The sequence below is a fragment of the Eucalyptus grandis genome, chromosome 2 (genome assembly GCF_016545825.1).
Source record: "Eucalyptus grandis isolate ANBG69807.140 chromosome 2, ASM1654582v1, whole genome shotgun sequence".
In the NCBI taxonomy this organism is placed as follows: domain Eukaryota; kingdom Viridiplantae; phylum Streptophyta; class Magnoliopsida; order Myrtales; family Myrtaceae; genus Eucalyptus; species Eucalyptus grandis.
In genome coordinates this window covers 20,553,430-20,576,235 of record NC_052613.1, presented here as the reverse complement: position 1 = coordinate 20,576,235, position 22,806 = coordinate 20,553,430, and the positions used below count along the sequence as shown (strand labels likewise).

The following is a 22,806-nucleotide window of genomic DNA, read 5'->3' as shown; positions in this document are numbered from 1 at the left end:
ATAACTTATGTTTGAAAATTTTCATGAATGATTACGATATTTTTATTCGTTAATTTTTTTTGTAAGTGATATAAATATTTATATTTTCAGGAAAAATATTTTGGAAATGATTGATTCCCCGCTAAATAGACTAAGCCACCATTTCGAGCGGGGAAAGAAAAAGAAAAACCCGGATTTCAAGCTGTGTCTTCGTGCCTTTGCCTTCTGTGGTTTCGCATCTCCTATTTCCGCAATCAATATTACTTCATTAAATTCGCATAAAATGAAAAATTTTAAAAATATTTTTCATGAAATGATCGCTCGAGTCGTGTTGAAATAATCAATCGACAATAAATATTTTCATCATTGCAATAATTTATGTTTTGAATGTTCTCGTGGTGAAAATATTTGCCGTTTATTAATTTTTTTATGAGCGGTATAAATTATTATTTTTTATAGAAAATATTTCTTAAAATGATTGATTTTCCGTTGAATAAAGGAAACTGTCCCACCAACCGCTTTGGGTGCGAATGGTAACGTTTTTGTTCTTTTTTTTGTTCTAAGGAACGAAATAAAAAAAAAAAAGTTTATGTTCCAGGTTAAACAATTTTTGACCGAAAAAAATGCGTTTGGTAAATTTGTTCGGGAATAAAAAATGAATAGAAACACGTTTGGTAAATTTTATTCTTTTTTTGTTTCTTTTAATTTTTTAATATTTTTATTTTATTTTTCATTTTTTCCTTTCTTTTTATTTTTCTTCTTTTGGCCGGTCCCCCCCCCCTCCCAGCGACTAGCCGACGGGGGCCGGCCTCGCCGCGCGCGCGAGGCTCGGCCGGCCCGGGGCCGGCGACGCTCCGGCGAGGTCGTCGACCCTCGACGGTTCGCCGGCCCTTGACGGCCGGCGGCCATGGCCAGGCGGCAACCTGCCAAAGGAAAAAAGAAAAAAAGAAGAAGAAAAGAGAAGAGAAAGAAGATGGAAGTGTTTCTTCAAAATTGTTTCTATAACAAAAAGAACTTTTTGTGTTTCTTTTTCGCTCCAATTTTGTTCCGAGAATAAAAAAACAAAAAAGAAACAGAAACGCAACTAACCACGTTTCTGTTCTTTTTTTTTCTGGGAAAGGAAGAGAAAAACAAAAATCTGTTCCAGGAACACTTTTGACAAACATTACCACGCAGGCCTTTCTTTTCACACTCGCAACTGTTTCTGCTCAGGACTGGGAGCTCAAAGTCAAGCTGGATCTTCGTCTGCCTTTGCCTTTGCCTTTTTCCCCTATCATCACTCTCTCTCTCTCTCTCTCTGGTTTTTCTAGTTTGGCTCTGCAATCTCGTTTCGAGGCTCGCGATCGCCGGTGGCCGGCGTCGTTCCACCATTAGATTCCGTCAGGTTGATTTCGAGTTGATCGGCCCCGGATCTTTTGTGCTCTTCTCGGAAGGGTTGCGCCTTGATTGTCGGCTTCTTTCGCCTTTCGAGGTCGAAGGCGTGAGGTTTTGCTCTGTTTGATTACCTTGAAGTTCGTGGAAATGGGGGAATTGTCTGTTCTGGGAGCTTGTTGATATGTTTTTTGTCAACGGTTGAATGAAGTTAGGGTTGAGTTGTAGGATGCCAGGTGCCGGGTAGAGACTGCGTGTTAGATTAGGAAGCTGATGCTGCTCGAGATGTTAGCGGTAATATCGAGTCTGGCTGATAGGATTCTTGTTTTTATTATTTAAATACTTCTCCGGCGGATTAGTGATTGTAGCGCTGGAAGCAGTCGATAGAATTGCTTTTTGGCCTTGCGGAAGACTAGTTTTCCTCGGTTTTTATTGCATTGTTGGATTTAATTCAGACTCACAAATTTCCATCGCTGATGACTTAATCAGCTTCTATGTGCAGATTTGGTGTTGAGAACGAGAGTGTGCAAATATGCTGGGGAATGAGAGGAAAACAATTGATTTAGAACAAGGATGGGAGTTTATGCAAAAGGGTATACTGAAGCTCAAGAATCTCCTTGATGAAGGGCATCCTGAGACTGAGTTCAGCTCAGAAGAATTCTTTATGCTCTACACGTAAGCCTCACTTCTGCATTTGTGACTTCAGGAGTTGTGATACTTAGAATCGTTATCCTAATGTCTCGATTGGTTTGCTTATAGTCGATTCCTTTTCTTTTCAATCCTCCTGCCAGTACTATTTACAATATGTGTACTCAAAAGCCTCCGCATGATTACTCCCAGCAACTGTATGACAAGTATAGAGAAGCTTTTGAAGAGTATATCATGTCAACGGTGAGGAAGATTTACTGTTCACGGCTCCCTTTTCCTGTTATATTGGTTGATTGTTTTCCCTTGAGTTTACTTCATTAGCTTTGCATGTCTGGAAAACTTGATGTTATAAAAATTAAAGAAGTTTTATCTAGCCCCATTGTTGGAGTTACATTCTTGTATATGCCATTAACTTTCTCAGTTGCGCGGGTAATAGTTGGGTGGCTTCTTTTTTCTTTTACTTGCATTGCCCTTCTATAGTAACGATGTGTCTTCATTTAAAAATTCATGACAGTGTCCTTCAATTCTTTAGAAATTTTCAAGGCTGTTTTTCCTCTTTATAGCCTATTACTTTCTCTTTATTCATTAAAATTGTATTTTATGATTGTTTTTGTGAATTTTAGAAAAGATAGTAATTTCAAGATAGAAGAACTGTGGCATGTGGTGAAAGCTCGAGTAATTTTTGGAGAATAGATAGTATCAACCAACAGAAATTACATAAAGTGGATTAACAATGAGTCGGCTGTCAGAAGAACTCTGGTGACAAGGTTTCTCAAAGAATAAATAGGTCCAAAAGAACAGCAGAAAAACCAAGAATAATTAATAGGTGAAAAATTTTTCCGCTAAGAAGTCTAGTAAATCTCTAGAGAGTCAATTTCTTTATCAGTGCAAAGAGTCATTAATTGCTGCGACTTAGATGTAATCTTGGGGGAGATAACTCATCATTCAGCTCTACTTCCAAGCTAATGTACTACGCCAAACTTATGGCCGGTTAAGTTGATAGTCAGACAAAGTGAAATGAAGAGAAAAGAAAAATGGTTGAAGTTTGCTGTTTAGTGGAGCTTTCTCCAATAGTTAGATGTTAATATGCTTTGTTTACAACTCTGCATGGTTATTCTTGTTTTCGTAGTCAGTCAAATCCTCCAGAGTTTTGTTGCTTCTGATTTGTATCCCACATGATTCTAGGGTTGGCCATTTACCATTTTGTACTTTGGCATGTTTGGAGAATTCTTTCCCCGTCCTCCTTCTTCTCGCTTTTTCCTTCTCCTCTTCTCTAAACATGAGATCAACTTGCATAAATTGCATAAACAAGAACGTTGTAATTTATCTTTTGGTTTTTTTTTTTTTTTTGGGGGGGTGAGGGATATTTATTGCCTTTTCTTTGCATGGGGAGGGATGGTCTGATTATTAATTATCTTACAATTATGATTCTGGGAATGCAGAGTTGCTTTTTTCCACTATTTAGCTTATTGGTTATGTCTAGTTCTTTCATTTATGTGGCTGCTGTCAATTTATTTTTTTATTATCCTCAGCCATTAAAAAACCTGCTTCTGCTTACAATTTAGGTATTGCCATCTTTAAGAGAGAAGCATGACGAGTTTATGTTGAGAGAGCTTGTCAAAAGGTGGGGGAATCATAAGGTTATGGTCAGATGGCTTTCTCGTTTCTTCTATTATCTAGATCGCTACTTCATTGTAAGGAGATCACTGCCACCCCTTAATGAAGTTGGCCTGACCTGCTTCCGTGAACTGGTATGAATTCCATGCAACCTTTTGATTTGCTGTTCTCTTTATTTATTTATTTATTTTTGCAGGATTTAGCTTAGATTGCATCCTAGGATAGTTGTAGCCTTTAGACAGTTCATAATTGATTTTTTGGCTGGCTCTGATATAGTCATTTTCAGTTTCCTCCATAGATGCCACACTAAAATTTGACTATTGTACATTGTTCGCTGTTTTAAAGGTATATCAAGAGTTAAAGGTCAAAGTAAGTGATGCCGTGATCTCATTGGTATGTTTGTGTCCAATTTACTACTGTCCCATCCTGTCTTCAACGTTCACGTTGTATTAACTAACGGAAATTGTTTACATTAGATTGATAAAGAACGTGAAGGCGAGCAAATTGATCGAGCTTTATTGAAGAATATACTGGATATATTCGTGGTGATTGGCATGGGACAAATGGATTATTACGAAAATGATTTTGAAGCAGCTTTGCTGAAAGATAGTGCTGCTTATTATTCCCGTAAAGCTTCAAGTTGGATTTCAGAGGACTTCTGTCCTGATTATTTGTTGAAGGTGAATAAGAATTTATTTTCTTGATGATGATGATGATGATATTTCATAAGGTTTGATGTTTGATATTGGGATGCCCAGGCGGAGGAGTGCTTAAAACAAGAGAAAGATAGGATTTCTCATTACTTGCATTCTAGCAGTGGACCCAAGCTACTAAAGGTTTGTCCCTTTACTTGTGTTAATTCTGGCTTTTATTGTTAGTCTGGTGGAACAACTTGTGCAACTGACTATGAGTATAGTTCATATCTGTGATTCTTGCTTAGATTTTGAATATTCCGAGATCTGGATGGAATTTGTTCCATTCACTTTTTATTTTTCTATTGTAATCTTTTTGCTCTTTCTTCAGAAAGTTCAACATGAATTGTGGTCTGTATATGAAAGCCAACTATTTGAAAAAGAGCATTCGGGATATCATGCATTACTCACAGGTGATAAGGTATTCTGGCTCTGCTCTTGTCTTTTTATGAACATCCAGTCTTAAATATTTTTTAGAGTGTTTACCTACCAAGTTTTCTGATGCTGTTTAGGTTGAAAATTTGTCAAGGATGGTCAGGGTTTTCTCGAAAGTAGAAACATTTTTGGATCCGCTTGCTAACGTATTCAAGCAGGTCCGTTTTCTGTCATCCATATTGCATCTAAATTAAGTTACACTTGTCTCTTTCATCCTTTACCTTGTTTTTCATACCTTATATGTCAGCATGTCACTGCCGAGGGCACTGCCTTGGTCAAACAAGCAGAAGATGAAGCTGACAGCAGGAAGGTTGGTTCTCAAATTATCAGTCCATGGCTTTGACTATTTCTTATGAATTTACAGAATTTTCTCTAGTTCATTCAAATGAGCAAAGTCCTTCCATTCTTCTGTATAGTTTGATCATCGTTGGATACTGAATTTGCTTGCTTTAGTCATCAGTTTCTGCTGTCTTGTCTCAAAATGATTCTGCGTCCTTCAGTGGTGTCTTGATGAACCAGAATTAATTGTATAAACAGTGGGAGACTCAATTGGATTAACTCGGCAAAAGAAAACAAGCTAAGATTTCGAACTGTTTTGGAGTAAAATCTGATGTCATTCATTGATGTAGCCTTGTAGATCAAACAAGCTATGCATATAGTGATTAAAACCATAAGATCACCATCGACCCTTAGTGAAAATGGAATATTTTGATTTTCCATGGCTATCTAGGATACCCTTTCTGGTCGGACTATTGTCCTTCTTACAGAATAGAGACCTAGGATTCTAGTAAGTTTCGTGTTTTTTTACTTAAAGTGGGGTGCTAGCTACTTGGAGCAGGATTAGCGTCAGGCAGTTAGTTAATTGGAGCAGGATTAGCGTCAGGCAGTTAGTTAATTGGAGCAGGATTAGCGTCAGGCAGTTAGTTAATCCCCTATGTTAATTGTGCTATAGTTTAGTTGAATTTGTTGCTGAGTGTGATCACTGTTTTGGGAAAAAGTTCTCCTTCATTCAGAAAGATGGAAATTGATCTTCAAATAAAAAGATTGACCTACCAAAAAAAATGAAGCTTGCCATAAGAGGCTAGTCAAGCATAGTCCCAAAAGGAAATCTAGAAGGATAAGTTTTGCGGGGAAAGCACACGCGCGTGTGCATGCGTGTTTGCGTGTGTGTTTGTGGGTGAGTGACAACTTCAATTTGGAGGAGAATAATCCAAAGATTAGGAGCCAATAGAGTATGTTGTTCAGAAAGATGTAAATCACACTAGTGACCACTAGATATGCCATACATTCCAAGATCTGACCATTAGATATGCCATACATATTCCAAGTATACATGTTAGCATAGATAGCTGACACATATACGCTGTTATGTTATTGTTTTAGCAGTGGGGCCTATGTGAACCACGATCTGAAGTAGTTATTCAATTATTCAACTATGATTACAATTGCCATACTGTCTACCAGGAGAACTGGCTTATTGCCTACTCATGCCTGTACTGCTATTATGTATAGTAATGAACCACTGTCGATGAAACATTCGACAGGATTTTTGAAGGGTCTACATGTACAGTTGTAGTCTTCTCTTGAACAGATATCGTAAGGAATTTATTGAAGCTCTAGCTATCCATTAGTTTGAATTATATGGTGCAATTTTTTATTTAGTATGATGCTTTGGAAATTGTGCTGCCATGCTTTCTTGCTTTAGGTTTTCATAAACGAATTTACTCTTCGACAAGTTACCTTTTGTGTGTTATTTTATTTTCCACCAATCTGAATCCAACTCAACTTTTGGGACTCGTCATCCTTATCACTCTGTAGTTATATTGTGTGGTTTGCACATCTATCAAAAATATGTGTCCCTTTGTTTTGACCTGTAACATTTTATGAAGCGAGCAATTAGTCCCTTCATTCCTTTTCACAGGCCAATAAGAAGGATGTAGGCTTGCAGCAACAGGTAACGCAATCGATCTTTAACTTCTCCTTTATAAGAAGATAAAATTTTGTTGGTCTGTTTAGGATCATTGATTCAGCTCATTGTTGGCAGGTTTTCATGAGGAAATTGATTGAGCTGCATGATAAGTATATGGCATATGTGAATGGACATTTCCAGAACCACATCCTTCTCCATAAGGTTCACATCTTGTGAAGTGATTTCAAAAAGCTACATGAGATATATACTCATTTGGATGTTCCTCTTGACAGGCATTTAAGGAGGCTTTTGAGGCCCTTTGCAACAAGGGTGTCAGCGGAAGCTCAATTGCAGAGCTATTGGCTACTTTTTGTGACAATATACTTAAGAAGGGAAGTAGTGAAAAATTGGGTGATGAAACCACTGAAGAAATGCTTGAAAAGGTCTGTTTTTTGGACATTAATTTTTGTAATGTAGTCTAGCATCAATTTTTAAGTATCACAGGTGGTTATTGTACCTTTTGCAGGTAGTAAAGCTGCTCTCATATATCAGTGACAAGGATCTTTTTTCTGAGTTCTATAGGTAATATTTTTGGTATTGAAGGTTTATTCACGGGTGCATAGCCTACTGATAATATTGTTGAATATAAATTCAACAAAATCTTTTATGTCACAGTATCCACTGTAATACTGTACAAAAGATAGTTCACGATATATTGAAATTAGGCTTACTAGTTTTCTACCTAATTATTTAGATACATCAGAACTAGTTCTGTCAGTTTCCTGAATACTTCAATATCATAGGATACTAGACCCTTGAGTAATGGGTGCAGATTTACTGAGGGAACTTTGCTAGTCTTTATGCCAATGATCTTCAAGATGAAGAACCTATATTCTCAAGATTGATTAACATTTCTCTTCTGTACTCTATAGTAAAAGAAAAATGAGATCATTTCCATAATCAATTTACAGTGACTCTGAGAATATATATCAAGCATGTTAATCATGTCTGCAAATAAAATCTCCATGCATTAGAATATGAAACTTAGCCATATCAATTTTTTTTGGAAACAAATGCCTCATCCACTACTGTTTATGTGTATCCATTTAATATTCCATTGTGGTTGTCATCCATCCATTATAATCGAGGCTTGATGATGCCATCAAATCGCTTACTTATAATCATCAAAACTGGCAGGAAGAAGCTTGCCAGACGACTTCTCTTTGATAAGAGCGCCAATGATGACCATGAGAGAAGTATGCTGATGAAATTAAAGCAGCAATACAGTGGTCAGTTGACATCAAAGATGGAAGGGATGGTTGGTGTTGCTAGATTTATTTCTTAAGAACTAGTTTCACCTGCGGCAATACGTTCCTAATTCACTTCTCTGTGTTCCAGGTTACAGATTTGACGTTAGCCAAGGAAAACCAGACTAGTTTTGAAGAGTATCTCAGTAATAATCCAAATGCAAATCCTGGCATTGAGTTGACAGTCACGGTTCTGACTGCTGGTTTTTGGCCAAGTTACAGGTCCTTTGATTTGAACCTTCCAGCAGAAATGGTACTTGCAGAATTTTGCCGAGATATAAACTATGAAGTTTTGTTTGATGTTCATAGGCAATTTCCGATGGCTGAAATTGATTTCTTCAGTATGATTTAAAAGTTATTGTTAATTTCTGGTTGTTCCAGGTAAAGTGTGTCAAAGTTTTCAGGGAATTCTACCAGACCAAAACAAAGCATCGAAAGTTAACATGGATTTATTCATTAGGGACTTGTAACATTATTGGTAATTTTGAGCCAAGATCCACAGAGCTGATAGTGACGACATCTCAGGTAATATTTTGAACTTTTTGTTTTTATCAATTTTAACTTCTGGTAGACTTTGGGATTAGTTATTTCTTGCTATGTATTTTTTTTTTTACTTTGACAACTTTTTATCCCCTCTGTTGCTTTGTAGGCCTCAGCTCTGTTGTTATTCAACTCTTCTGATAGACTGAGTTACTCAGAGATAATGACCCAATTGAATTTGACTGATGATGATGTTGTGAGGCTTCTCCACTCCTTATCAAGTGCCAAGTACCAGATCCTTAACAAAGAACCAAATACAAAGAGCATTGCTCCTACTGATCACTTTGAGTTCAACTCCAAGTTCACTGGCAAAATGCAGAGGATCAGGGTATGACTGACTGTTTTTAGATTGTCCTGCATTGTCTGACCTTCTCTTTCTACATCAACCTTTAATTTCAATCCTGTTTTAGTTTATTCTCCCCTAATTTATCAGAGCATTTTCGTTTTAATATTTCTGACATGCAGATTCCTCTTCCTCCTATGGATGAGAAGAAGAAAGTGATAGGAGATGTTGATAGGGATCGGAGATACGCAATCGATGCCTCAATTGTGCGTATCATGAAGAGTCGAAAAGTTTTGGATCATCAGCAGCTGGTCATGGAGTGTGTCAAGCAGTTGGGTCCCATGTTTAAGGTCTTTACTAGACACCGTGTCGACCCATCACCTTCTTCCTTGTTCTGTCAGTTTTTATTGACTGATTTTGTTTTACTACAGCCTGATCTCAAGGCAATCAAGAAAAGGATTGAGGACTTGATCAGTCGAGACTATTTGGAGAGAGGCAAGGACAACCCCAATTTGCTCAGGTATCTGGCATGATATTTTCTGGATGATCGTCCAGATTGAGTGACTTCTCTTACAATGGCGTGGGAACAAGTTCGAGATCCCATTGGTGGCGGTGCTGAAAACAGTGTAATTGCGTCTCTCCTCTGTGCTGGGAAGTTAAGACCTCAGAATGCTTGTACATTTTGTCTACACAACTGAGCGGGAGTAGCTAGAGTTTGTGTTTTTGCCATGTTGGTGAAAATTCTGAAAAATTTGAAGGGATGAGTATATGAGAAGTGCTAAAAAATTTCGAGAAAATACCATTGAGTAATAAAATTTTGAAAAGTACAATCAAGCCAAACTTATTAAAGTGGCGTGTTCAATCAAGTCCCTCTGTCAATTACATGCAATTTGAGAGGAAATTGTCCAACGAGTCATAAATTTATTGTATAAATGTCAGTCATGATTTTTTCAATATAGTTCTAAATCTTCCTGAGAAATTCAAATGTTGTTCTTTTGGTCAATTTTGGACAGCAAGACTACGTCACGTAAGTAATTTTCGGTGAAAATTGATCAAAAGGACTACATTAGAATTTTGTACAAAGCTTAGTTTATAAATTGACACAATTGAAAAGTTCAGGGTTGAATTAGCACTCAAATAATAGGCAGTGGACCGATTGACATGGATGTGGTAATTTTTATTATATTTTGTAGAGAGAAGTGCTAACGTGACATATTCTTCCTTAGTCCGAAGGTTTTTTTTTGTCCCTTCTCTTGAGCTCTTCCATGACTGCGAGCTTGGAGCTCGGCAAGTGGGGGTGGTATCTTCTCAAGCTCGAAGCTCACAGCAGCCGCGAGCTTCAAGCTCAAACGGCAGTCATGGCTCTCGAGCTCACACGGCCCGATATCCAGATGATGGGATCAGCGATATTATTGTAAGGACAAAGATGATTAGTCAATTTATTTCAAGGACTCGATAGAGCTAGAACGACTAATTTAATAGTAACAATAAGCACAATTGATCAAAATTCTCATGATTCTAATCTAGTCTTGCCATCAACTTTAAGCTCCCAACTAGCCTTGTCATTGTATAAATGTAAGAAAAGAAGTATCTAAAGTGCTTATTCAAGAGATTTGTCTGAGCTTCCTTACCATAAGCATTCTCAAGCTTGACAGTGTCCTTGAACCAAAGAGTGGCTCCCACACGTAACAATATTGAACATTTTCATATAATCAAGTAAAAGTGAATAAAATGAACCAACTAGACCAAGAATTGCCAATCTGATGCTCAGTTCGCTAAAATTGGAATTGGTGATATCGGTTTGGTTCCCAATTCTAGGGATGGAAGTGCCAGGACTGGACTGGTTTTTTTTTTTTTAAGTTTTAAATTTTAGCTTTTAATTATTAGGAATTTTCTCAATGATGTTGAGATGCAAATATCTAGAAAAAAAAAAAAAAGCTGAGAAAGGCATGATTTGGTGGGAATATAGCTTAGCTTTTTATCCACAACTCCTCTTACAATCTTTGCGTGCCCATTTAGTGTGGGACTCTTAATGTCTAGCTTGTTTTTCTTGTGGCATCCAGCCTTTCATGCGAATGCCAAGAGTCCCACATTGACTGTTCACTTAGAAATTTTAAGCGGGGTTGTGAAGAAAAGCTAACCCACGCTCCAACCAAAGCATACATTTTTGGAAGTTTTGACTAAAACTAAGTATATGGTATTTGTCAAGTGTGTAGTGTTCACACAATTTTTGTAGTATTTTAATTTTTTTTGTGGGTAAAGAGAAAATGCTTGATTTTAAATGGGAAGGGATTCTGATGTTGAGAAAACTCCTACTAGATTTTGAAATTGACAAAACTTTTTGGTTCTAATGCTTGTGTTAGAACAGGTTTGGAACAAGTGCATTATTTTGAGCAACCGTCAAGAATCTTTGGCAAAGTTTATTCAATTCTAGAAACATATATACATTCTCCCATTTTGACAAGTCCAAAACGTGTCAAGGCCAGAACGAGGAAAAGTCCAAGACTAGACTTATCAAGTTACAACACAGATCTAGAATGAACTGATTTAGAAGCTAATCAACAATGACTAGTTATTTAGCAAAAGATTTCACTCTCCATTTATAAATATATTGATTGAGTCGATCACAAATTGATGAAATCAATCATGAATATAAGTTCCAAATGAGGAAGCCTCACTTATGAAAACCAAGACTCTGTTTGTATGGGCGACCAGAATCAAGTGGAAATTCCATCATTCTCTTCAACGGCCACCAAATCTCTTTGAATCATTCTGTACAATGGATAAATTGGAAGAAAAGCCTCTGATGATTGGCTTATGGCTAGTGCAGCATAAAGAAGTATTTAAGGAGGTCAATTGGTCAGGAAGAAAAGGACATGAATTGAAAATTCCAAAATATGAAGTTATTCTCAATTACTTGTCTTTTTCTATAAGCTTCACAAATTGTGATCAAGAGAGAGAAAAACACAAAAAGGAGTGACTTAGTGACATAGTATGATCTACCATTAAGTGTTTATACTTATATTTGTAATTTCTTGTTGACCTTATAGTGGAATTCAGCTAGTATAACATAAACTTAATCTAAGCCGAACCACTATAAATTATATGTACAATATTCTCCTCCCTTAACTCATTTTACTTAAGTATGTTGCACACATAAAGGTTATCTTAGAAGATTGGTGATTTGTTAACACACAATGATCCTTATTCAAACTTTACTAGCAACTTATTTTATTCCATATTTATTTGTCAAAATTTTATTTAAACACCTATTCACATCCTTTCGGTATTCGTACTAGCTTTATCAATTGGTATCAATGCCAAGTACTCATTTTATTGAAGTGTTTTTACTTATGAGGTAAAGATCTTCCATTGCTAGTATCTTGGCATCAGGTCTTGTTGAAGGGCAAAGCAACACTGGGCCACTATATTTCAACGGGAAAGAATACAATGTTTAGAAATCAAAACGAAGGCATTTCTAAGATTTAGAGATCCTATGGAATGGGATGTAGCGGAAAAATGGATTAATCCAAAAGCTACGTCTACTTCAAACAAGAAGAAAGAAGTCATAGACAAAGTTGTTGAAGTAATTAGACATATAGAAATAACCAAGAGAGAAGCTCTTGATGCAAAAACCATATATTCTTTATATTGTGATTTATCTCTCTTACTGAGTATAACAAAATATTTTTATGTGAAACAACTAAAAAAGTTTGGGATAGACTTCATATCACCTATGAAAATACAAATCGTGTAAAAGAGTTGAAGGTGAACATTCTATTTGGCCAATATGAGTTCTTCAAGATGAAACCTAGGGAATCAATTGGAAATATGTTCAGCCATTTTATAGAAATTGTGAATGGCCTGGTATATCAAGGACGACAATCAATTTCTACTCCTATGAAAGTCAACAAACTTTTACAATGACTCTCAAAGGATTGGAATCATGTCAAGACATCAATCTGAGAGACAGAGAGAATTATGTCATCATCTATTGATGAACTTATTAGCACTCTTCAATCATATGAAGTGGAACAAACTAATGATGAAGACAAATCAAAAGGTAAGAAGTCCATTGCACTAAATCTAATGTTGATGCTGATGATACATACTCAGAAGATGACATGGACGATGAAGAACTTGCTCTTCTGATCAAGAAGTTTAGAAAGTTAAATGGAAAAGGAAAAAAGTTCAACTGGAAGAAACAACACAAGCAAAATAGGTAGCAAAGATCAATGGAAGAAGATGAACCTAGCAAGGATGTAATTATGTTTTGAATGCAAGAAAAAGGGATATATCAAACCAAATTGTCCCTTGTTAAAAAAGAAGAAAGAGAAATATGATAAGTATAATAAAGCATTAAAGCCTGAAACCTGGAGTGATGCAAAATGTGAAGAGAGTGACGAGGAGTATGCAAACATATATTTGATGGCCCATTTAGACACAAACTAAAAAATTGACACAAACACAAACTCTAAGTCTAATAAGGAAATTAAGGTAAATTATTCTAAAATTCCTATTTAAGTTTCCAAGTATATTAATGAACTTTGTTCAAATCTTAAATTCTCTCTTAGAAGGATCTCCGAATCAAAGAGGAAAATTCTCAACTTAGACAATAGAGTATTTCTTGGAAAGAGAAGTTTGAAAATTTACAAAGAAAGTTCGAGGAATTGAAGGAAAATCGTGATTCTCTTTCCAAAGAAAATGAGATTTTGAAGAAGGAATTTTCGAACATTACAACAAAATTTTCAAAAGGTTTGAAAACTTTAGAACACATTCTTTCCATATAAATTCTTTATTACAACAAATCTGGTTTGAGATTTAATAAAGAAAGTGATCTTTTGAAGATTAATTTTCCAAAAGTTAAGAAGACACTTAGACAGAGACCTCCCAAACTTGCTTTAAAAAGCCACTTTCAAAGGATTTTTACAAAACCTATTGGTCAAAGTGCTCTAAAATATTCTAAGTGTGGAAACTCATAACATTTTAAGGATGAATGTCCTAAAGTCTAGAGACATGTCAAGAAGGATTGGGTAAAAATAGCTTTTACCATTAATTCTCTAGGACGCAAGAAAATTTGGATACCAAAGAAAGTTCGAGATTATTCTTTGACTGCAGATTACCATTAAAAGGAAGAATAAATGGTACTTGGATAGTGGTTACTTACTGCATATGACAGGAGATTCAAGCAATTTCATCAAACTTGAAAAACAAAGAGGAGGAAGTGTTTCTTTGGAGGAAACAACAAAGAAAGAATTGTTAGACAGGGAATAATGAAGATATGAAGCTTAACCATCAACAATATATCCATGGTAAAAAGTCTTAATTACAATTTATTGAGTATCAATCTACTATGTGACACTAAATTTAGAATCAACTTTCAAGAGAATATATGTTTTGGAGTTAGCTAGGACTTTTCTCAATTTTTCACCGGTTGAAAGTATGGCAATATATATCTTTTGGACATGAATCCAATTAATACTAAATGTCTAATCTCTATCCAAGATGAAGCAAACTTATGGCATCACAAGATAGGGCATGTCAGCATAAAGCAATTTGTCAAACTTTCCTCAAAGAAGTTGGTCTGTTGTCACAACCCCAACTCCATTTCTAGGGTCACAAAACATCCCAAGCTCGTCGTCGTCCCGACTCTTTTTATCTTGTTATCATGCACATGCAGAAACGTGAGCAAATAATTCCCTGAACAAACAACAGCTAGAAGACTGGAACATACATTATACAAAGCACATTGATTTACATTATAACAGTACTTTTACAAGCCTTTTTTTTTCTACGAGCCCTCTTTTCTTTTTGCATCACACTATAAGTTTCCATAAAGGCTAGAGGATTCCTATCTCCTTTAGTGTAACTGCAGTTCCCAATACTAATGTGAGCCTTCCATGCCTACAAGACTGGAAGATAAGGGAGTGAGTTTTGAGGAAACTTAGTACGTAAAATTCATAGTTCTTTACTGGGAAAGCATCGTTAAAGCCTATGAAGTACAAGACTCGCAAATAGTGTCGATAGCATATCAATCGTAATTCCATTGCCATTTCTCAATTATCTGTATGTGATCCACTTTCAACTTACCAAATAAGTTATTTTATCAAACAAGCTTATCAATATCACATAGTAACATGTTCAATAAGTTCATTAACCGTATAAACGGTTCTTCACATACTTTCAAGGGCTTCCAGCCGCAGGCTTGGCATCCGCCCTCAGGCCAAGCATCCCATACTCTCAAGGGCTTCTCATACTTTCAAGGGTTTCCTAGCTCAACTAGGACATCCGACCATCAAGCTAGGCATCTCATACTTTCAGGGGCTTCCTGACTCAATCAGGGCATCATGTTCAATGAACGAGGTATTGCCGCCAACACTATGTGACGACGAGCGTTTTTTCTCTTTAAGTGCACACACACAAGTGCATCACACAAGTCGATTCTCATCTTTTCTCTTAGCCAACACATGCATGGCCCAAAGGTGTGCTCATTTGCGTGTCATGAGTTCTTACGCTATACTAATAAACACATCGGGAACAATCCTTGGTCCGTAACTTGAACCGATCGCTTAGCATCGATCCCTGCACTGAACAAGGCTTTGAAACAGCACACCTCAATGCTAATCCGCAACCTTAGGTGAAGATCCTAAGCTTGAGGGACCTTAGTTCAACCTGATGTGAACATACCACGTGCCATGAATGATCCTCGGCTCTTAGTTTGATTCAACATCAAGCGCAAGGTCTCCGCATCAAACCAAACCTTAGAATCGACACCTTTTTGTGCCCCACCAAGATCTCATGGGTTTAGACGATTCCTGTACCGATCAAGGTTTAGAATCGACAAGCCTCAGTGTCAATCTAGGACCTTACAGCCTTGGGCGATCCCTGCACCAAGCGAGATTCAAAACTAGTACACTATTTATGCCGATTCAAGGCCTTATGGTTTGGATGGCCTTGCATTGCGATGAACTTAATATGAGTGAACCTCGGCTTTGTTTCCGGATGTACATGACACAAGCACATGGCCAAACACAATTTCAAGTAAAACTAAACAAAAGACATCACACACTACCCACGGCTTGATGGGTGAGCACTTAGCCAGCCTCAACAACAAAATCTACCTTCCAAGAGGAGAAAGAGGAATCTTACTTATTTCGGCAAACTTGAGAACCAACCTAGATAGTTTGGTGTGTTGAGGATGCGTGGTCGAGAGAAAGGACGGGGAGGAGGGCAAGTGTGAATGGCAAGGGGTTCCAATGATTGAAATGAATGGGGACTCTTCCTATTTATAATTACCAACCTCATCATTACTCATCCAAATGGCTCAATCATATTTCTCGGAGTGGTACGGCTATGACATTGAGGTGGTAAGCCTAAGTTGCAAGGTGTCATGCCTATTTTAAAATGTGGCACACTTAATGCCTAATGTAATGATTGGATGCTTACTTGTTTCATTCCCATTGGACAATTTATACAATGCCATCATGATTTGGTCTACTTGTTCTCTAAGGAAAATCTTATGGTAATGATGATCATATCTTTCATAGACACCTAAGCCAATGACTCACCATTCTCATTAAATGTGTAGATTTAGTTAATCATTCGGTTTGGGTATTTAGCACATGCCTAAATTCAAGAACTTGCTTTCTAAGTTTTGGCCTTCTAGAATATTCCATCAAGTTCTATTCTTATTGGTCCACTTAATCCCTTGAGTCATTTGCTTCTTCTCCAAGGAAAATCTTGAGCCATCATTACCAAATCTTCGAGGGACACCTAAACGGGATGACTCATCCTTACATTTAATAAGACGTTCTAGAATTTTCTATATGTTTTTTCTTGTTTGGTCCATTTGTCCGAGAGTCCCTTACTTAATTCCCAAGGTGAATATTTGGTAATCATTAACAAATCTAAAAATATCTATCCAAAGTGATGAGTCATCCTTCTTCAAGAAGAACCTAGGATATTCTAGAAAGTTCTATTTTGTCATTTTCTTCATCAAGAAGGTGGTCTAGAGAATTCCATCATCTAAGTTAGTTCCAAGATCGGGAAAGGGATCATTAGGTACACCTCAAAAAACGGAATCACGTACACCCGAGAGTCGGCCATCACACCCCAGGCTCGCTCGAACCGTTCCTTTGGACAATCGATCGGTCGGTCGGTTGGCCTAAAGGGTCAATTGTCCTTGGATCGGTTCAAGGCCAATCATAAGGCTACCCATGGTATAGCACTAAGCCAAGGCACTCATGGGCCTTAGAATTAATGATGGAATAGCCGAATCTATCCCTGAGCTCATTCTAGTCGGTACTTGATCCACTCGTATGGTTCGTGGCCAGTGCATTACCGATCCACAATCAGATATCACCAATTCAATATTCATTTTTAATCACTAACAATTAAATAGGGAATGATGTATTTTTGGTAGGAAGACGATCACATTTGATCAAGTCGGATCGTCCGTGTATCAATGCATAGCCGAGCGGAATCATCCGCGGTCGGGCACTATGACCGATCATGACCATCCGCCGATCCAAATCCCGTGACCAATCCTCATGATCAAAAGGTCATCTTATGAGCTGATGATCTTATCACATTGGTATGGTCGGTAGAAAACTTACGACCGACACCTCGACCATTTCGTGATTGGTCAGTCGGACCATGACCAATTATTGATTCATTACTGATTGAACTTATCCATTCATGGCCAATGGCCCATGATCAATTCATGAAGGACCTTATGATCGATCCTCACAGGGTCAGTATCAAGGGTGTTACATCCGTGGTCCTTCAAGTACGAATTACCATAAGACTGAGACTTCACACTGCATGCACTTTAGGAAAATAGGTAAAAAGCTCATTTAAATCCATAAATCATGTTTCTACTAGCCATGCTTTCCAAATCCTCCATATGGATCTTTTTATACCTACTAGAACTCAAAGCATTTGAGGTAAGAAATATTACTTATTAATTGTGGATGATTACTCGAGATTTACATAGGTTTTCTTTCTAATAAATAAAGCAGAAGCATTTTCCTATTTTTCAAAATTTACTAAAAATGTTTAGAATGAGAAATGCTATGCTATTTTCAATATTAAAATAGACCATGGGAGAGAATTTAAAAATCAAGATTTTATAAATTGTTGTGATGAAAATGGTTTTTAACACATTTTATCCTCTTATTATACTCAATAACAAAATAAAGTAGTAGTAAGGAAAAATCGATCTTTACAGGAAATGGCCAAAAATCTATTAATTAAAAGTAGAGTTTCTTCTTGCTTCTGGACAAAAGCAATCCGCATTGCTTGTTACATGCTTAATAATTTTTCTGAGGCATATCCTAAAGAAAACCCCTATGAGATTTATAAAGGCAAAAAACAAAATATTTTAGATTTTCATATTTTTAGTTGCAAATGTTTCATTTTGAAAAATGCAAATGATCATTCGGGTAAATTTGAAGAAAAGTCATATAAAGGGATATACCTTAGATACTCTACTACAAGCAAGGCATATAGAGTCTTCAACAAAAACACCTAGACTATTGAAGAATCAATGAACATCATATTTCAAGAAGTCAACCAGAATCGGTAAGATTAGACTCAACTTGAAGAATTTGAGTTAGCATCCAACTTAGCAAAGTTTGAACCTTTCAAACATAACCCACCCTCTTGTCAAACATAATCTTATTGAAGAAAAAAACAGAGTTTCGACTCAGATTCAGGAGATTCTTGGAGAATGGGATAGATTCAACGAAAATTGGAAACACAAATCAAGTCATCCTCAAGATCTCATGATTGGCAACATAGAAGAAGGAATTTGCAATGTATCCAAAGGCAAAGAAGACTCAAATACTCTAACTAAAGAGAGTAGAAGAAGTCTTGTCCGATGAAAGCTAGATAGAAGTAATGCAAGACGAACTTTGGCAATTTAAGATCAATAACGTGTGGGAGTTGGTTTCCAAATCAAAAGGAAAATATGTAATTGGAATTAAGTGGGTGTTCAAAAACAAGATAGCTGAAAGGTGAAAGGTGACTAGAAACAAAATAAGGCTCGTGGCAAAAGGATACACACAAGCATAATGAATAAACTATGATGAAACATACATGCCGATGGTTAGATTAGAAGCCATAAGGCTATTACTTGCTTATACTTATTTTCATAACTTTAAGCTATTCCAAATGAACGTCAAAAGCGCCTTCCTCAATGGATTCATTCAATAAGAAGTCCATGTGAAACAACCGCCGGGATTTAAAGATCCCAGAAAAATAGACTTTGTTTACAGATTGAAGAAAGCACTATACTATTTGAAGCAAGCATCTCGTGCTTGGTATGAAAGACTAAGTAAGTTTCTAGTGAATAATGAATTCAAAAAAGATATGATTGACACTACTTTGTTTATTAAGAAAAAGGGTAAAAACTTCTTACTTGTCCAAATTTATGTAGATGATATAATCTTTGATAACTCCTATGCAAGAAATTCTCTAAATCTATGCAAGAAGAATTCGAAATGAGTATGATGGGCAAATTGACATTCTTTTTAGATCTACAGATTAGACAATCCAAAGAAGGGACCTTCATCTATCAAGAGAAATATGCCAAATATATTGTAAAGAAGTTTGGAATAGAGAATTGCAAGAAAACTGAGACTTCTATGTCAAGCTCCTTCAAACTAGATAAAGATGAAGGTGGCAAGAAAGTGGACCAGAAGATCGACAAAAGCATGATCAGTTCCCTATTCTATCTTATTGCATCTGGTCCTAATATTTTATTTAGCGTGTGTATGTGTGCTAAATTTCAAGATGCTCCTAAAAAATCTCATCTCAATGCAATCAAGCGTATTATCAAATATATTGACACTGACCTAAAATTATATATGTGGTATCCAAAAGGAGTAGGCTTTATTCTATTTGAATACTCAAACGTTGATATAGCTGGTTGTAAAGTTGACAGGAAAAGCACCTCAGGTACATGTCCACTTCTGAGATAGATGTTGGTGTCATGGTTCTTAAAGAAACAGAACATTGTAACTCTCTCAATCGCGAAAACAGAGTATGTTGTTCTTCTCAAATTTTATGGATTAGACAACAACTGAGAGACTTTGGAAAAGAAGAGTCTTGTACTAAAATCAGATGGGACAATACAAGTGCAATTAATCTTACAAAGAATCATATTCTCCATTCAAGAGCAAAATATATTGAAATTGGACATCACTTCATAAGAGACCATGTGTAAAATGGTGAATTAAATGTCTAGTTTGTTGATTCAAAAAATCAACAGGCATATATTTTTACCAAACCTCTAGAAAAAGGTATGTTCGAATTTATACTTGAAAAAATTGCATATTACTTACCCATTGCAAAAGCTTTTTTTTTTTTTTTTTTTTTGCTAAATACTACTTGAACCGAAAGTCCATTTACCAAACACAATTCGCATTTCCCTAAAAGGCTTTAACTTTCAATATTTGCATTACACCCATAACCCATAGGATAGATTAGTTTCCTAATATAGAATTGATATCTAGAGTCATGTAGTAATTTTGGAAATTCTCTAATTTTGAATAGGATTTAATCTAAATTATTTCCTAATATAAATTAGGTGATCTCATATTTTAGGTAATTTCCTAATTTGACTTTCACAAAATAACATGCATATATCATATACAATTAGTCATATCAATTCCATGTTATCACTTGCCACATCATCATTATTGACGTGTCATCACAATACTATATCATAATTCGCATGTCCTATAGATTGAATTCTTTGCATTGTATATAGTTTAAATTTTTCATAAAAAAATGGAAAAAATGTCTATGTTGCCTCAATAGGTCATTATTTGAATGTAATTTAGGATCAATGCATGTTAGATTAGAATTCATACAGTTATAACATTTGATTTAAATCATATTACGTTAAACAAAAACAAAATACAAAAAGATATAATTGATATTATATTTGGAAATCAATGTTTAGGATATGCATATTGTAGTTGACATCTTGCATAATGTTTGATGCATTGCAACTAATGGGCTTTTTCTTTGCTAGAGGTATTAAAGTTTTTACCCTATATCTAACAATTTATTTACCATTTTGATTTATTGAGTGTTATATTAGTTGATTGCGCACTAATACGATTACTCTTGTGCTTAAAATTAATCAAGACTCTTTGCAATAATAAAGTGAATAGTTGCCAAAGAAGCGTTAGATTCCCTATATCCCTCATATCTTTGGTTTGCAGAAATATAGTGCTCTCCCACACTTTACTTAGTGTCTAATCAATCTAACAATAATTTACTAGTGCCGACTCTTGAACAAACTAATTTGCATGTTAAGCTAATCAAATTAAAACTTAAAAGTTGCAGATGGGATGGGCTTGGGAGAGTTTGTGTTAATTTTTTAAACTTAGTAATACATTAGCATTTTCTTTAGCAGTTTGCCTCTGAAAAGGTCATGACAACATAGATTTCCAAAATGTCATAATGTTAGGAATATTATGGTGTCAACTAACTATATAGATGACACAAGATTTGATTGAACCAATTTGCGATGATAAAGGGATAAAAAAATAATTATCTTTGGAAAAACAGCACCATAAGTATCATAACTTTCTTACTTATAACTGTTTTTCAATCACTTAAGGGTCATGAATTTCAAAAACTATTCACTTAATTATCATAATGTTTAAAAAATAATTCATCACTAGTATTGGAAATCCTTGACATAACACTTACAGTGAGTTTTTCTATCATTTATGATACTCAAGCAATTAATTCAAAGTTATATAATACTCAAACAAGAATTATTTTAAGAAGTCACGTCAATACTTAAATCATCGGAAAATGAAGTCGTAAATTATGGTCTAGATAAAAATTGGAAGACCAAATCGCATCATCAACAACAACTGCCACCAAAAAAAAAAAAAAAAAAAAAACGATGGGGGACCCGACCTAAAACTGGGAAAAAGAATGAGAGGGATGAGGATTTGATAAAATAATAATATTATTTAGTACTAAGACCCTAAAAAATCTCAAACTGGTACACTTATGATAAATTTATCATAAATTAATTTTTTGATCATGAAAAAACCCAAATCGATATATTTGTGATAAATTTACCCTAACTGACCATAAAAAATCAAAACCGATATACCCGCGACAAATTTATTCCAAACTAATTCTTTTAACCGCCAAAAACCCTAAATTGATATATTTGTGATAAATATATCATCCATTAAATTGGATTAATACCACAAAAATCACAGAAATTGTATAACCGTAACAAACGAAGAGTAAAATCACAAATTAGTACACCAGTTAACTGTCACGCGTCATTCAACTTAGTAATTTCATAGTAAAATTTAATAGAAATTAATATAAGGTAAATTTGTCACAAGTGTAGTGGTTTTGGGGTAAATTTGCCAAAGTTGTATCAGTTTTTGGTTATCAAAAATTAATTTGAGATAAATTTGTTACAAATATATTAATTTAGAGATTTTCGATATCAACTTATAATTTATCATTAAAATAAGGGAAAAGACCACAAAAATCTCAAACTTTATCCAAAGTGACAAATTTTCCCCAAACTTTTTTTTTTTTTTTATATGACAAACCCAAAACTTTACAAACCGCGACACATTTACCCCACCAATAACATTTCATTTTATTTTTTCTATTTTTCCTCTTTCTTTTTTTTTTTTTTTTTTTTTTTCCTTTTTCTTCTCTCTTCCCTTCGCTGGCCATGGTGAAGCCAGCGGAGGAAAGCCGGCTCTCGCCGATGTCGGGCGAGGGTTGCCCTCGGCTAAGTTAGGCGAGGGCCTAGTCTCGCCTACATCATTATCATTGACATGTCATCACGATACTTTATTATAATTTGCATGTCCTATAGATTGAATTCTTTGCATTGCATATAGTTTAAATTTTTCATTAAAAAAATGGAAGAAATGTCTATGTTGCCTCAATAGGTCATTATTCTTAATAAAAGTCACTTAGGCCAAATTAGTGTTTTAGAGTCAAATCTTTCATTTACAAAAA

At 35.6% G+C, this 22,806-nt stretch overlaps 1 protein-coding gene across 7 annotated transcripts; it reads left to right on the top strand.

Moving 5' to 3' along the window:
• The first annotated feature begins 1,171 nt into the window (after positions 1-1,171).
• On the top strand, positions 1,172-9,647 carry LOC104426047 (cullin-1). Of its 7 annotated transcripts, none has more exons than XM_039306556.1 (20): positions 1,172-1,363; positions 1,853-2,025; positions 2,142-2,241; positions 3,564-3,749; positions 3,961-4,008; positions 4,092-4,295; positions 4,374-4,451; positions 4,639-4,728; positions 4,820-4,900; positions 4,990-5,052; positions 6,664-6,696; positions 6,787-6,873; positions 6,945-7,094; positions 7,178-7,233; positions 7,849-7,969; positions 8,050-8,211; positions 8,340-8,483; positions 8,608-8,826; positions 8,964-9,131; positions 9,213-9,647. In XM_039306556.1, exons 2-20 carry the CDS (start codon positions 1,883-1,885, stop codon positions 9,312-9,314), a joined length of 2,235 nt encoding a protein of 744 aa, XP_039162490.1. In that variant the 5' UTR covers positions 1,172-1,363; positions 1,853-1,882; the 3' UTR covers positions 9,315-9,647. The 7 variants fall into 7 exon arrangements, with proteins under 7 accessions (XP_039162490.1, XP_039162489.1, XP_010037278.2 ...); XM_039306555.1 differs by having other exon boundaries at positions 1,172-1,450; XM_010038976.3 differs by having other exon boundaries at positions 1,172-1,464.
• The last annotated feature ends 13,159 nt before the right edge of the window (positions 9,648-22,806 follow it).